Source organism: Wolffia australiana, chromosome 2 (assembly GCF_029677425.1).
Source record: "Wolffia australiana isolate 7733 chromosome 2, ASM2967742v1".
Classification (NCBI taxonomy): Eukaryota; Viridiplantae; Streptophyta; class Magnoliopsida; order Alismatales; family Araceae; genus Wolffia; species Wolffia australiana.
In genome coordinates this window covers 5,573,698-5,590,480 of record NC_135836.1, presented here as the reverse complement: position 1 = coordinate 5,590,480, position 16,783 = coordinate 5,573,698, and the positions used below count along the sequence as shown (strand labels likewise).

Genomic DNA, 16,783 nt, shown 5'->3' with positions numbered 1-16,783 from the left:
GTTAAACTAGGTGTCTATGACAGTAACCGCACCGACCAATCAAACTTCTACGCAGCAATTTAAAGCAGCTCATTGTCGTTGTAGCTACCTTTTTTTATATTTTTATCCGACCGGTTTCTCTGTCGAAAATTCTCGTTTTTACGCAATGGATGGGAACAGCTCATTCTCGTTTTTACGCAAATTCTCGTTTTTATCCCCCTGCACTTATAAATAGATCAGTACCAGTTGAATCTCCCGCGGCGGCTGAACCAGCCAGTGGGAGCTCTTCTCATTCCTCCCGGTCATGCTACGACTGCTCTCATTCTGTCCTCTCCGGCCGCTGCTCCGGAAGAGAAGGGCGTCGCGGGGGAGGGTCGAAGCCTAGGGCGATGGGGAAGGCGACGAGATGGCTCAAGGGCCTGCTTTTCAGGAGAAAATCTTCCGCCGAAGGCGAAAACCTTAACTCGGCCGAGGAGAAGAAGAAGAAGAAGAAGAAGAGAGGGGGGGAAGGAGACGAGGCCGCGACTCCTCTCTGGGTAGGGATTTCGAGGCCCCGCGCCGGTTCGCTCTCTGGGGAGGACGGAAACAAGCGCGCCATCGCAGTGGCCGCCGCCACCGCGGCCGTCGCCGAGGCCGCCGTCGCCGCGGCGCAAGCGGCGGCGGCGGTGGCGAGGCTCGCCGGCGGTCGCCGGCCGTCCAGCGCGCACGGCGCCGGACCGAGAGATGAGCGGTGGGCGGCGGTCAAGATCCAGGCGGCATTCCGAGGATACCTGGTGAGCTTTCTTCTCCGTCCTCGGCCTTCCTTTCATTATTATTATTATTAGTATTCTTGGTCTTTTCGTCGTAAACTCGCCCGCTTCTCTTTCGCCTCGGCTTCCTCGTCTCGTTCCCTTTAATCGAGCTGGGTTGCCTCCAACCTCCGGCAAGGGGACGCGCGCCGCTGCCCCCCTCTCGCCGGCACCACCAATAAATTCAATGAATGCTAACTCGGTCGCTCTCTCTCTTATCTCTGTGGATGGTTGCGGAGCGAAGGCGAGGAGGGCTCTGCGGGCGCTGAGAGGGCTGGTCAAGCTGCAGGCGCTGGTGCGGGGCCAGCTCGTCAGGAGGCACGCGGCGGAGATGCTGAGGTGCATGCAGGCGCTGCTACGAGCGCAGGCCCGCACGCGCGCCTCCCCGACGTTCCCCGACGATCGCCGCGCGGCCAAGTCCCCGCCTCCGGTCCAGCATCGCCACCCCGCCTCCGGTCTCTGCGTGGCGCGCGGGGAATCCGGAGAGAGCTGGGCCTGGCTGCCCCGTTACGCGGGGAGGGAGGACGACGAGAGAGAGATAGAAGAGGCGGCGAGGGGGAGGAGGAGCCCCGCTGCGGGCCGCCGCTCGTCCGCGGAGGCGCGCGGGGCGTGGCTGAGCCCGGTGTTCGCGCCGGCGAAGAGCGAGTGCTGCCGGAGCTTCTGCGGGGAGCAGCGCAGCTACATGGCCGACACGGAGTCCTCTCGCGCCAGGCTGCGCTCGCAGAGCGCGCCCAGGCAGCGGCCCGACGCCGACCGCGCCCGCTCGCCCAAGCCCGGCCGCAGAGCCTACGGCGGCGGCTCCGGCCGGCTCGACCGCCTGGGGATGCCGCAGCTTCGACGTTAATCACTTACTATTAATTATTCACTCTCCTCTAACTTGGGTTTCCCCAGGATTTCTCAGTTACATGTAATAAATAATGCCTTGTTTGATTGTGTTAAAGACAAGTGCCTCTACTTAAGAATCGAGTATGTTCCTCAACCGCCGTCACTGCCAACCTTGACTCAACCGCGGTCGATGCAAGTGTCATGGACCTTACCAAGCTATCAAGCACTGTGATGATTTCCACGGCATTATATCAGTAGAGTTCATTTGAATCTATCTTTCCTATCTCATAAACTAAGGGACGCCCGTCCCTATAAATACTCAATGTCTTCTTATGTTCTAGATACGGAAAACTTCATGGTTAATACTGATTATCTTCTCTCTGTGTCTTTTCTCTTCGTTACATCTCTGTTTCAAACAGATTGTGACCGGGGAAGCAGCCCGTGAACTGACCACCGATGGGCTTCCATTCTTTTACCTTGGTATATTCGAGGAAACGGCACTTTCAGTCACATCGCTAGCTCTTGATGACCAGTGATGAGCCTTAGTTCTAGAATTATTCTTAATTTTTTAAAACTGAACAAACAGAATTGCCAAGTTTCCTTCTTACCACTTAAATGAAATAACAGAAATCTCAAATACTCTTATAATATTAATGATGATGATCTCATTACTATTCAAATGGGAAACAGAGATTTGAGATTCTCCTTAAATATCAATTATGATAATTTTATCTTATTTGATGATGATCTCGGAATCTTTATCTTCTACAATCTTTTTCATCATAAATTTAATGAATCGTTAAGTTTCCTTGTTACCATTTAAATGAAATTATCGAGATCTTGAATGCTCCTATAATATCAGTGATGATGATCTCATTGTCTATATACCCCCTCTATGTGGTATTTTGTGTTGACAGATCTTTATAATTATTAGGATTGACGGGCGATGAGAATGATGATATTGATGATGGCCTCAATAATTAAACATCTTAATTTTTAAAAAAATAAACAAACGGAATTTCCCGGCAATTCTAGAGAGAGAGAGAGAGAGAGAGAGAGAGAGAGAGAGAGAGAGAGAGAGAGAGAGAGAGAGAGAGAGAGAGAGTGAGAGAGGGTTTGACCATCCAATACAGATTTGGTCCAATCAGGGCTAGTGGCTCAATCAGGTCCAATAGGTTGACAGTATTGTTTGCCGATATCCTGATATCGGTTGAGGATATCGTGATGGCTACAGAACCAGTATCTGATATCATTATCTGTCCTGCTATTGGTGTCTGTCTTTGGCTAAGGGGTTCAATGACAACATCAGATATAGGTGTCCGATATCAGTTTTTTTGTTATCCAACATATACAATATAAATAAATTATCATTTTATTGTGACACATTTAAATGCATAATTAAACATTGTTAATGATTGTAATCTATCAACAATTGAGATAGACATGTAATGCTTGCACGGGCTGTCGAAAATGCTCTTGATCTACATCTTTCACAACACATGTTCCGTCAAAAACATTGTTACTGATCTTAGTTTTATTATTTTCCTCATGGGACTATGGTTCTTTATAATTTGAAACTGATATCCAGACTTTGGTTGCCAGTTTCGGCCACATCTTGAGCCCCATGATGTATGTGCCCATATCCGATATGGGGTGGATATCTGCTATCCAATATTTAGTATCTGAAAACTTCTTACTTTCATCGGTTATAGGACCACAGACACTCGTTGATAGATTATGTAGATCAAGGGCCAATGAGATTGATAATCAGTCTTTTTGATAGATTGGATTGAATGTCAGAGCCTGTCTAAATGTCCCTATAATTAGCTTAAAATCCCTACTAAGATTGTCCCCATGTTTTGTGCACATCCAAAGAAACTCATATTCTATACCTAAATCCTATATCAGACGCTACTACTGTATTGCATTATCTGATAGTTTTTCACTTTCAGATAGCGATAGTGAGCGCTGATTTATGAAATCTCGATAGAGATATCAAATGTCGCTAGCAAGAATAATATATAATATACATTATCTTTTTATATTATATTGAATAATACGTTTAAATGTATACAATATAATTTAAAAGTATACAACTATATTAATATAGAAAAATGAATGATATGTGTCGTGTTCCAGATTGGTGTGTCTGTAATGGCTGATCGGCTTCTTTGAGTATGGGTGAGTGGCCATGGAAATCAGTCCGATAGAGTGATTGCGATGGTTAGAGGGACGAGGTGAGGGATGAAGAAAGGTAGGTCAGGAGCGCACGATGACCGCTGTTAGGAAAAACTACTGCTTCAGCCCTTGAGTCTACGAGCACAAGATAAATCTCTCGCTAGGAGAACACAAAGAGAGAAAATCTCTTAAAAGGAAGTAATGTATTAAAATGAGTTCTAAAAGGAGACACTGACTAGATACACAAAACTTAAATAATGTAGTTTGACATAAACAAGGATGTTCGTTGAAAAAAATAGACAAAAAATAAAATTATTTAACTAAACGCCAGATTTGGTAGGTCTGCATGAGGTAAATTTGGTACAAGATATGTCGTGGGGGTAAATGTGAGGTCTTTGTCAGGACTACGGCTCCGAAAAAACATGTCAAGAATACGTGGGGTAATGCTTCATCATGCTTTTCCTCTTGGTATTTTTTATACTCATATTTTTATTATTTCTCATTCAATTTCGCAATGCTTTTCCTCAGCCTGCTTTTGACTATTTTCTTCTCGTTTTTTTCTTTTTGCCATTTTATCTTCTTTATCTTGATATACTTTGTTTTGTCTTATTTTTATTCTTAATCTTACTCAGCTGCCTAGTTTTTGGTATTATTTTTTGTTTTGGATGGACACATTCTAGCTCTTTTGCTATTCTTATTCTTTGAAGTTGTCATTGTGGTTGAAATTTATAGTCTATTGGTTCTGTTTTTTCTGTATTCATCATCCCTTCACCTTTTACATTTTCTTTGTGGTTCATTTCATCTCCTTGGGCTTCTTCTTTGACTTTTGATTATTTTTTTGTGGATTATTTTGCATCTTATTTGTCTTCTTCCACTTACGCTTCTTATTTGTCTTCCTCATATTCTTCTTTTACTTCTCATTTTTATTCTTTTTATTTCTTGTTTTCTTTTTCTGATTCTCCTCGTTTTTTCACAATGATTTTCTTGTCAGTCTGATTTTTATTATTTTCATCTTTCTTGGCACATTATTCATTTGTTCTCCTTGATCTGCTTTGTAGTTTCTTAGCTTTTCTCTGATTGTGCATATTTTACTTATTTATTATTTTTATTCTTATATTTTTTTCTTCTTGGAAATATTATTTCATTGCTTCACTTTTTTATGTATTCATCATAACCTTGATCTTCTTCATATTCTTTGTTCTGTACATCATCTTCTTGTGCTTCTTGTATGACATCCTTTTCTTATTTTTATTTGTATTATTTATCTTGATTTTTGGCTTTTATTTCTTATTCATATTCTTCTTGTTCTTGTCCTTTGTATTATTCATATTTCTTGTTTTCTTTGTCTTATTCATATTCTTATTATTCTTATTCAAATTATTGTTATCGCTTTAATACTGTTTCATATACTTTGCCTCTAAGTATACTTTTTATTATCTTCTTCTGTTCTTTCTCTTGTTCTCATATTTATAATTGGTATCTTGATCTGCTTTGTTTTTTTTCTTATTATTATTCTTAATCATGCTCAATCACGTCTTTTTTCCTGGCAGTATTTTTCCTTTCAATTCGGCACATTATAGTTGTTTTCTTTTTTAATTCTTTGTAGTTTTTCAGGTTTTTATTTCTATTACTTTGGTCCTGTTTGACCTACATATTATTTTCGGTTTACTTATTATTCTTGTGCTTCTTCTTTGATGTCTTCTTATTATTTATCTTCAAATTATTTTTAATCATCTTTGGATTCTTATTCTTCTTCATAGTCCCCATTTGTATTTTTTAAATTTCTTGTTTATTTTTCTTATTAATAATCATCTCTTTATTAATATTGTTCTTTTTATTCTAGTTCTGTTTCGTAATGATTTTCCTGTTAGTCTAATTTTGATTATTTTCTTCTTTCTTGGTTTATTATTCATTTTTTCCATCATTTAGTTTTCATGGTATTGATTTGATGTGTCCGAGTGAGAGGATGACCCCAGCGTCACATGTCGACGACATCGTGGACCACACGAGTAGACCACATCCTTGCTTGAGACCACCTCAATACCATGACCCAACAACACAACGTGACATGACCAAGTGAGAGGATGTCACATGCTGATGACGTCGTTCACCACGCAAATGGACAATGCCCCCTCTTGAGACCACATAAATACCATGAGACTACGACAAAACATGTCATGACTGCGTGAGAGGACATCCCTGACATCGCATGTTAACGACATTGTTGACCATGCAGATGGACGAATTCCATGCTTGGGACCACGTCAATACTGTGAGACAACGACATGACGTGATGTGAACAATTAAGAGGATCTTGGTTTCTTGGTTTTGTATGGCCACAACTAACACTTCATAGTTGTCAATACCTGAATACTTTCTACATTCATATTGTGTATGTTGTATTTGATGACAACTTGGCTAGTGGAGAACAATTTCTCTGCGGTTGTATGAGACATGCCAATGACGTTGTCGACCACACGAATGAATGGTGTTCCCACTTGAGACCATACTAGAACCGGGAGATGATTGGTCTTGATTGAGTGAGAGGACACCGTCGATGTCACATGCTGACGACGTTGTCAGCCACGTGGATGGACGACATCCTCGCTTGAGACCACATCAATATTGTGAGATGACGAGACGTGACCAAAAGTTGAACCATCAATATTGTGGTAGATGAATAATTTAAACCATCTAATTAATGATAGTGCAAATGATGACTAAAAGTTTGTTTCATGTGTTAAAAGGGTCATTGTATTTTTCTATCTCCAAGTTTATTAGTGAAACATTCCTTCACAATTGGCCAATCCCGTTCTTCTTTGTGGTACCCTTGCTTCGTGCTCCCTCGCAACACTATACGGGCTTTGCAAATCTGCAAGATTAAGATACATTAGTAATCTTAAAAGGGATGAAATCAGTTTAGAAAGAACTGGTTGTGGTAGTTTACCATGATAATAGTAGTTGTCATCTCATAAATCTTTGTTATTGTTAGGGTTCCGCTGCATGCCTCTTGGTTTTGTATGGCCACAACTAACACTTCATCGTTGTCAATACCTTAATACTTTCTGCATTCAGATTGTGTCTATTGTATGTGACGACAACCCGACCAGTGGAGAGCACTCTCTCTATTAAGGTGGAGGTTAGCAAAATTGACAAAAAACTCTTTGGCTATCTTCGCCAATTGAGGGAATTCTTGTTCCCAGTTTCCTTCCATCAAGAGAGTGTATCTGTCATAAGATAGACAAAAGCAGAAGTGTAGTCACGCAAATCATTTGTAGAGGCTGCTGACCCATGATTTAAATTTTGCATCATGTAGAGCTTCAATCATTACAAAGAATATCAATCGAGATGCTTGGCGTCGGTTTTGCCTTTGTTCTACCAATTTGACACATACTTTTTGTTTCTCATTGGACCATTGTTTGAAGTGTACGATGCACATAAATCATGACAAAGGACTGTCAAAAATGGATCCGTAGATGCTAATTTCCTTGAAGGGTGCATCATGTTTGCAACATTTATGACTATATTGTGCTTTAGCATAAATCTATACTTAGACAACTTTATCGCCATGTACACTACTATCCTGGTGGATGAGTTTGTGGCCTCAGCAAGTGGCTTCAAAAATTTTATGAAATCAGTAATCATATCCCACTCATCATTAGTAATGTGGAGGTTTCATTATTGCGGATCGAGGAAGAGGGCCATGGTGAGCAAGGCCTACTTCTTCTCCACTGCTACTTCCAACATGTTGTGGGTGGAATTCCACCTTATCAGCATCTTAAGGGGAAATTTTTTGCTGTTACGAAACTCATGTTAAGATATATCTCCTGATATATCTTGGATCTGTTGGTACACCCCCATTTGATGGTTATCAACTCTCTAACTCGTGACAAAACCTGCCCAACAGAGAAAGAACTAGCTTTTGTACCACATGACTCCCTCATTTGATCAATCTCTTGAGTCATCTCAGTAGTTTATGTTGGATTATTGAGTCCTTGATATGGATGAATAAATTAAAATATTCCGCAGCGGAAGACTTGAATGGAATCGAATGACATCGATAAAATCATGCAACGAAGTACCTTTGCACAGATCGCATCCATGATTTCTTGGATCCTGGAGTGAGACAAGTCAAGCTGCTCAAGTGTGCAGCCTCTAGATGTATCCACGCGATCCTCGGCAAGTTGAGTCTCCTCCTTGTTGACAAGCCCCATTCTACGTACATCGTCGTCGTTATGCCTTTCCAATTGCATCGCGCATGGAGAGGGGTGTGGGAAGAGTTGAGAAGAAGGGAAAGTCCCCTAAAGAATTCAGGCTTGGGTGAATTTCCTTCAAGGCCTTCCCCTATTTATAATAAGTGGGATTTTTTTATAAAAACCCTAAAACTTAAGTATATCTCCCGGCGTCCAAAAAACCATTTGTGTGTGACCCTCTTGGCCCATGTATCAGTCTAGTTAACGACTCTAGTGGCCCAATAACCTTTATTGGCCTTCCAAATTAATTAACTATATCATCATATAGATCAATTTAACCCAATCGATAGGTCGAGTCTCCAACACGTGGGGTTCCAAGCTGCACCTTGTGTTCTAGAAGATACAAAAGGGTGTGTATCAACTCACTTCATGGAACCTATTTGTCATCGATTACCATGTATGTATAGTCCCTCATCCACTTGATGCTCCTTGGATGACTTAGGGTATGGTCAACTGTCAAACCCTAATCATTTATCCGAGTTAGTAATGATGCATTCAGAAATCAAGAGAGAACTCTTCTCCAATATTTCACCGTGTTGGCCAAGGACTTCATCGTATCATCTTCTTTGAGCTGTCACATCTTATACCGAGGGTGGATGATCCCATCTTGACCACTCAATTGTCTTCGTGAACTTCTTGATGTACCCAAACTAAGACCGTTTAGAATCCCATGATTAGAGACTCGTTGGCCATAGTCAAAGTACAACCGTTTGTCCACAAGACGTCTTTGGTGTCTCAGGCCTAAGGACCACTTACACAACCGTGACGTGTATCGACTTGATTGACAGTTTGGTATAATACTATGTAGATATTCGTACGGATAAATTCAGTGAACTCTTTCCATTAAAGAGCATCCACTATCTATCCTTAGTGTCTCTACACTAATGGCTACATGACCCGTCATACTAATCATATGAGTGAGGCTAGATAGTGCTATTCTATGTGGATACTTTGATGTCCTTCTCGCGTATCCTTCAAATAGGAATATTTAGAACATATGCTTAAACACTAGTGATCTCCGTATTACAATCTCATCATAATTCACTAAGTCTTATCATGTATTCATGGACTTCATTATAAGCATCACACGTGCACTATAATGAATATGCGGTACCAATAAAAATCAAACAAGATGTGGAATGTCGGATTGGCTTGCCGACCACATATATTTCCATCAGTGTCTTCCTATAGGAAGGCCTATTCTTGAATCTGAAGCTTTAATAGCCAGCTAGGATGACTAGGTTAATGATGTAGTCAAAATCCATTAATTGCAGCGATGTGAAACACAAAATCCATTATACTACATAAAAAATCACTTAAGTATTGGTACACAATATACCAACTTCACTTGAATTCTTCGAGCATTGAAATGACAAGTTCACTCATTTTCTCACCAGAATAGTCATGGGCTCATTCCCTAATAGACTACACCTGGTTCCTCAACTTCCACTCATCATCAATCTAATGTATAGTGATATCAACATTGGCAAAATTGGCAAGTTCCTGAGCAAACTTTATCTTCCTTTCATGATATGATGCCGTAGGTAACTCCATCACTAATCTCGAGATTGGAATATGCATGCCAAACTATGCACAAAACTGAGACCTGATAAGGAGGAAGAAGATTGAGTTGTTGATGATTTTGAGAGAAGATCCTGAATAATCTCTAGAAAAAAAATCACACTCGAACCTAACCCAGAAGACTATGTACCCCCTATTCTTTTCCCCGAGCTTTGAAATCCTCTATAGTTCCTCCTAGTGATAGTCACTTGCTTATAATTTTTAAGGAAGCCACTATCACTATTCCTTGTGGAGTTGAAATACAAAATATTCCTTCATACTCAAGTTTTTTAAAAATCATTGCACTCCATCTAGGAAGCAAAAGACGACTCAATTATTTGGGAGTATTAGTTATACTCTATTAAATCGAATTCCTAGGAAGAAAAAGGCCCAAAAGCTGTTGGGTTCTATACCTTGGTTCGTCCATGGAAAATACGATTCCATGGATGCAGAAGCTTTGTAATCGATTATCAATTGATCATTAAAACAAACATCGAATGTACCTTGTGGGGAACTTGTACCACCCTTGACTTTTCTGCCTTAAGACCATTTTGAAGCCGTTCAGGCATCTGACCTCTAGAAGTATCCATGCAATCTCCATGTCTTCTTCTTCAACTCTTCTTGAAAATCTAGAAGATCTTCACACTACGAAGACACTCTTCTGAGTGGAGAAGAGAGTGGAGAAAGGGATGGGCTCTCAAATCTAGCTTGCATGGGTGCTCGAAAGGAGTGCCCCTTCCCTATTTATATTTTACTTAATTTTTTCTTAATAACTCTACTTTATATATCCAGTAATGCCCTTATGACCTTGTGCGTGTGATCCTCTAGGCCCATGTATCATTTTAGTTAATAACTTTAATGGCCCAATAACATTTATTAACTATATCAACATATAGATTAATTAAATAATGATTGATTTAACCCAATCGATAGGTTAAGTTTCCAGCCCATGGGGTGCTTAGCTACACCTCGTGCCCTAGAAGATATCAAGTAGTGTTGAACTCTCTCAAGGAACCTATACTGCCATTGGTTACCGTAATTGCGTAATCTATCTTTCTCGCGAGACTCTCAAACGACTAGGGTATGGTTTGTCGTCAAACCCTAACCCGTCACTCGATTAGTATTGATGCATCATGGGGATCATTCGAGAACTCCTCCAATATTCTCACTACCTAGGCCATGAATTTTCTGCATTGTCTTCCTTGAATTATTCTCTTCTTATACCAAGGGTGGATGATCCCGTGTTGACCACTCAATCATCTCTATGAGCTTCTTAATACATCCGAGCTATGACTTCTTTGAATTCCATGATTAGAGACTCATAAGTCATAGTCAAAATGTAGTTGTCCATTCACAAGATGTCATTGTTGTCTCAGGTCAGTGGATCACTTATACAACCCTAATATGGATCAACCTAATTGATTTCTAGGTATACTAGCATTCAGGGAATCGTGCGGATCAATTTAGTGAAATCTTTCCCCAAAGAGCACCTACTATCTGTCCGTAGTGTTGCCACACTAGTAGCCATAGGATAAGTTATACTTATCATATAAGTAGGATCAACTAGTGCTCTTCTGTTTGGATAATTCGATGTCTGTCTCGACTATGCATCAAATATGAATATTTAGAATACGCTTGGAGAGCATCAAACCATCTAGAAAAGCCCAAAAGGCGCCTAAATCCTCATATGATAGAAGTGGTTAAATATAAAACTATTAAATCGTTGAAAGCTGGTTTTATTTATGCAATTTCTGACATCCCATAGGTGAGCCATGTTCATGTTGTGCCTAAGAAATCTGGAATAACTGTGTAGATGAAAGAACAGGGAGAAGAACTTCAAACTAGACTTCCCATAGGATGGAGAGTTTGCATAGATTAAAGAAAATTTAATTTACCTACCAAGAAAGGCTGCTATCCTCTTCCATTTATTGATCAAATTTTAGAAAAGCTTCCAAGGTAAGAATACTTTTGTTCTCTTGATGGTTATTCAGGTTATGAACAAATTGCTATACATGAACATGATTAGGAAAAAAACTACATTTACTTGCCCTATAGGAACTTTTACTTTTAGGAGGATGCCTTTTGGCTTGTGTAATGTACTAGTCACCTTTCAAAGATGCATGAGTGCCATATTCTTTGAATTAGTGGGAGATTTTTTTAGTGAAATTTATGGATGACTTCTCAGTTTTTGGTTCTTCATTTGATATATGTTTGTCTAACTTATCTGAGGTGTTGCAGATATGCGTGAAGAACAAGCTGGTCTTAAGTTGAGAGAACTCCCATTTCATGTTCAAGAGCGGATAGTGCGGGGCCATCAAGTCAACCAATGTGGGCTGGAGGTAGACAAGACCAAAATCGAAGAGATCAAGGGACTTCCTCCTCTCACAAAACTCAAGCAACTTAGATGTTTCCTTGGCCATGCAGGCTTCTATAGGAGATTCATCAAGGACCTTGCTAAAATCTCCAAATACTTAACTAGTTTACTTTCAAAATATTTTGATTTTATTTTTTGTTCTTAAGCTAAACTGCCTTTTTGCAGATCAAAGAACCTATGATCCAAGCTCCAAATCTACGGGCCCCTAATTGGAATGAACCATTTGAACTAATGTGTGACACTTTTGATTTTGTCTTGGGGGCAATTTTTGAACAAGGGTTGAAAAGAAGCCACATCTACTATGGTAGCAAGACCTTGAGAGAAGCACAAGACAACTACTCTACCACGGAAAAGAAATTGTTAGCAGTTATTTTTTAAAAAATTTCAATAAAAGGAATTGTTTTTTTCTGATCATGTAGCTTTGAAATTTTTGCCAATAAAAAAGGAAGCTAAACCTAGACTCATGAGATGGATTTTATTAATGCAGGAATTTTTTATCTAAAAAATAAAGATAGACGTGGATGTGATAATCGTGTAGACAATATTGTCAATTATTTTGTTTCAGGTGAAGCACCAGATGATTGGGATGTTAATGCTAGAAAGAGGTTCTATAAATCAATAAGCATTATTTCAGGGAAGAAACTGAATTATTTCATCAAAGGATTGACCATATACTTTGGAGATGTGTACCCTAAGAAGAAAAATGGAAGATTTTAGAATCTTGCCATTCTTCTCCATATGGGGGACATTATTCTCCTAATATTACTGATGGCAGACGTCATCGGGACGTCGTCCGATCGTCACCGAGTATGATGGCTCGGTGTCGATGAAAGATGGAAGTATCGGACTACAGCAGTGGCATTCTCGGACAGTGAATCCTAACGGTAGAGAACTTACGATGAGATGCAAGATGCGACAAACTATGGTATGTGCAAGTGCCGACTAGCGGTGAATTTCGACTCCTGGAAATCGACGGAGTCACCCCGTGGTAGTAGGTTGGACCTCCCGAACCTCGTCCTAGAAGATGAGGACGTTACGGTGCCAAAAGAAGCAACTCCGCCGGGTTTTGCTCTCACGGGACGGGCAAGCCTAACTCATACCAAACAAGTAAAGACGCTCTTGTTTTATCGTAATGATTTGCTCAGCCTGTCCCACTCACCTACGTCTAATCCGAGTGTGGTGGAGGCAATACGAAAGTGCACTGTAAGAAATAAGAGACGGGCAAGTGAAAGAAGACGTACCTTGTCCGCACCTGCGAATCAATTCTCCACTGCTTCGTATGTCCGGGTTGCTCACGTTCAATGGCGGTGCCGAGAGATTGTTTGTGGGGCCAGCGAGGCGTGACAGCCGCAGGGTTGGATCAGATGAACAGGGGTCGAAGGAGACAACAGCTCGAGCAGGTTCTCCCAGTTGAGGAGGGGAATCGGTCCAACGAGATCTACTCGTATGAGGCTTGGGTCAAAAGGGAGCCGATGGTCATAGAGGAAAGGGGGTAGGACCCCGATGGATTGACTCCGGATGCGGCGATGTAGCGACTACGCCGGAGGGGCGGGAAGAAAAGGGCGACAGGATCGACGCCCTTGGTTCGATCACCCTAGGTGCATGGAGTCACCCCCCTCCCCCCCCCCAATCGATCGATCCAAGTTGCGGTCAGCGCGACCCTCGGTCAACGCTGATGCCGACACGCGGCATGCCGGTTGGCGGAGGCTCACGGGAGGCCGCGAGCCTCGTCCAATGGCGTCGTAGATCATACGGGAGGGTTGTCCGGCGTCCTCTAGAAAGTCCCACACGGTCGAGGGGGGCGTTCGCGCGCACCCTGACTGCAATTCGCTGTTGGCAGGCGATGCGAGGAGGTCGACGTCCCACAATAGCCGCAGCATTGCACCGGCGGGTGGAGGGGTGGTCGAGCACCGTCAAAGAATGCAGAGGAGTGGGAGGGGCGGCGTTCGATGATGTATGTCCAGCCTTGGCCCCTTCTTCCTCCATAGGTCTCTCCTTCCTCTGCTCAACCTTCTCTTCTTCCCTTCGTCTTCTTCTTCAGGACGGGACCTGCTCTTCTCAACAAGACAATTCATTGAAAGAAAACAACAAGTCCAGAAAATTAGGGCACCCATCCTTCTCCTTTTATAGGGGAGGTTAGGACTGGGGCCCTAACAACAACAAGGATAATAAGAAGGCTAAGGCCCATCTAAGGGGAAAAGAAAGGGGGAGGGGAGGGGAAGGTCCTTATGAATGGACTTCCCCTCTTACAATGACGACGATATGAAAGACAAAGAACAGAACAACAATATAAAAGATGAACGCTGACATTGAGAAACGCTGTAAAACATGGATAAGAACTCGGATGACGATGAGATGCCCCTTATCCTGGATATTTGAATCCGGGTGTTCGCGCCGTCGCCTTGGCTTGCCGTGCAGGCTGATCACAAGTCAGCGGCATTGTCGTTGGCGACGGCGTCATCTTCGAAGACATTCCTTGGGGCTCGGGCTGTGCCGCGCCATCAATTACAGCTTCCAAGGTGAATTGGGATGGGAAGGTGGCAGGGATGAGATTCAGGTAGACATGAATTCAGTCGTTGAGAATGGATTCGCCCTTACATCCTGTCCCATTCCTCCATCCTTGTATCCTTATAAGCCATCAGTGGGTTAGTCTAGATTTACTAACATCCTTTTGTCCATTTGGTCATTCTCGTGAGGCCTTCAGATAGAAACGAAACTGATGTAGGACAACTAAGGGAGATGGGAATGACGACGACGGGTGGAAGATGCAGGACGACTAGGGGAGAGACGACTAGGGAGACGGGTATGTCAATGATGGTGGAGAATGCAGGATGGGTTTGGGTAGAGGGATTAAACAGACTGAAAAATTCACACGATCGAATTCAAAAACCTAAAATGGATGAAATAATGGTGGTGCAGCCCCGTTCCTCGTCGAGGGTGGGAGTATTGTCTTCAACCATCGCGACGATGCCAAAGCACCAAATCCAATACTCGAATTCACGTTCGCCTGAAATCTCACAAAAGGAAGAATTTTAAGGAAAGAAAGAGATATTCAAATCAAATATGACGGCGGTGGAAGAATCCTCGCGTAACACTAGATGAAGAACACTCGACACCAAAGATCTCAGGCGTACCTCGGCACCGGAGTGCGTGATGAGGTTGCGGGAAATTCAGGTCGAGACGTCAAGGGGGAGTCGCCCCCTTGTGGTGTTCGGGCCGCGCCCCGAAAACTAAATGGTATGCACCGCGTCAAGTAGCTTCAAGGACGTCCGGAAGCGCGGCAAGTAGCTTCGAGGGCGTCCGAAAGCGCGGGCAGCCGGGCGCGCGGCGTGCACTGGCGGCTGGGCATGTGGCGTGTGCGGGCGACCAGGCGCGTGGCGTGCGCGGGCGCTAGGCGCGGGTGGCCCTGAGTGGGGTGGCCGGTGCTGGGCGCTGGGCGCGGGTGGCCCTGAGAGGGGCGATCGGCGTAGGGCGACTGGCACTAGCGGCCCTAAGTGGGGTGGCCGGCGCTGGGCGCTAGGCGCGGGCAGCCTTGAGGGGGGCAGCCTGCGCTGGACGCTTGGCGCGGGCGGCCTGAGAGGGGCGGCCGACGTTGGGCGTCTTGGTGCTGGCGGGAGAGAGAGAAGGAAAGAAAGAGAGAGAGAAAGGAGAGAGAAAGGAAGGAAAAGAAAAAGAAAGGAAGAGAGAAAGGAGGGTGGGTGGTAACCTGCGGTGGCGACGAGGGCGGCGATGGCGGCGGCGATCTGAGGAGAAGGGGAGGCTAGGGCAAGTCCTCCAAGAAGAGTTAACAAAAACTCAATTCCTGAATTATGACTTGCCTAACTGTTTCTTGAAACATTGGCCTATACATATAGGCCTTGGAGGAAAGAGAAAATACAGTTAAAGAAATAAAAATAAAGACGAGCGACGCGACGAGTGACGTGGTTTCGTGTCACGTCAGGGGGCAGTTCTGGATCTGCCTTTGGCGACGTGTCAGGACTCGTGAAGGGGCGTGCGTGGGTGAAGAGGTGCCTGATGCTGGCATGTTGATCCGGTGACAATGGCGGCATGTCTTCAGCGGTCGTGTTGACTTTAGATGATGGTGGTGACACATCCGGTGTCGATGCATTGACGTCGTCGCCACCAGTAACACAACTATAGTGCACGATCATCCACGACCGGGACGCTGGAAGGTTCGAGCTGGTTTTCATCATGTTCCATGTCCTAATTTTTTGGGATCATCCCAAACAGTCCTTTCACAAATCCATCACATCCAAATTGTACCATCCAGGATCCATCCGGCCCAGAACCATCCTGTTGGGAAATGGGCGCAACCCTAGCGTCTTGATTCAAAATCGGCGTGAAATAGATGATCAAATTCGTAGAAATTTTAAAATTGATTAAAAAAAAACATAAAATAACCGTCCAGTCCTGATTCCATAGGACAGGCCAGGCGAAACAAAACCTGTCTCGTCCTCAGTCCAACCTTTGTGACTTAGGGGGGACGGTTTTTTATCCCAGGGAGGAAAAAATCGTCTCGTCCGCGTCCGTGCACTATATTATGAGGCAGAAGTCCCGTTTCGTCTCGTCCGCATCCATGCACTATATTATGTGACGGTAGTCCTGTTTCGTCTCATTCGCATCCGTGCACTATATTATGTGACAGTAGTCCCATTTCGTCTTGTCCGCATCTGTGCAGTATATTATGTGACGGTAGTCCCGTTTCGTCTCGTCCGCATCCGTGCACTATATTATGTGACGGTAGTCCCATTTCGTCTCGTCCACATCCATGCACTATATTATGTGACAGTAGTCATGTTTCGTCTCGTCCACCTCCGTGCACTATA

At 43.3% G+C, this 16,783-nt stretch overlaps 1 protein-coding gene across 1 annotated transcript; it reads left to right on the top strand.

Annotated features, from left to right (window-relative positions):
- Positions 1-224: 224 nt before the first annotated feature.
- Positions 225-1,747, top strand: LOC144716621 (protein IQ-DOMAIN 24-like). The gene is made up of 2 exons (XM_078591804.1): positions 225-752; positions 1,012-1,747. Exons 1-2 carry the CDS (start codon positions 369-371, stop codon positions 1,609-1,611), a joined length of 984 nt encoding a protein of 327 aa, XP_078447930.1. The 5' UTR covers positions 225-368; the 3' UTR covers positions 1,612-1,747.
- The last annotated feature ends 15,036 nt before the right edge of the window (positions 1,748-16,783 follow it).

Bases quoted from the DNA above. Each gene is read 5' to 3' on its own strand.
- LOC144716621 (XM_078591804.1), top strand. From the start codon at position 369: ATGGGGAAGGCGACGAGATGGCTCAAGGGCCTGCTTTTCAGGAGAAAA. The intron at 753-1,011 runs GTGAGCTTTCTT...TGCGGAGCGAAG, and splicing joins CGGCATTCCGAGGATACCTG to GCGAGGAGGGCTCTGCGGGC.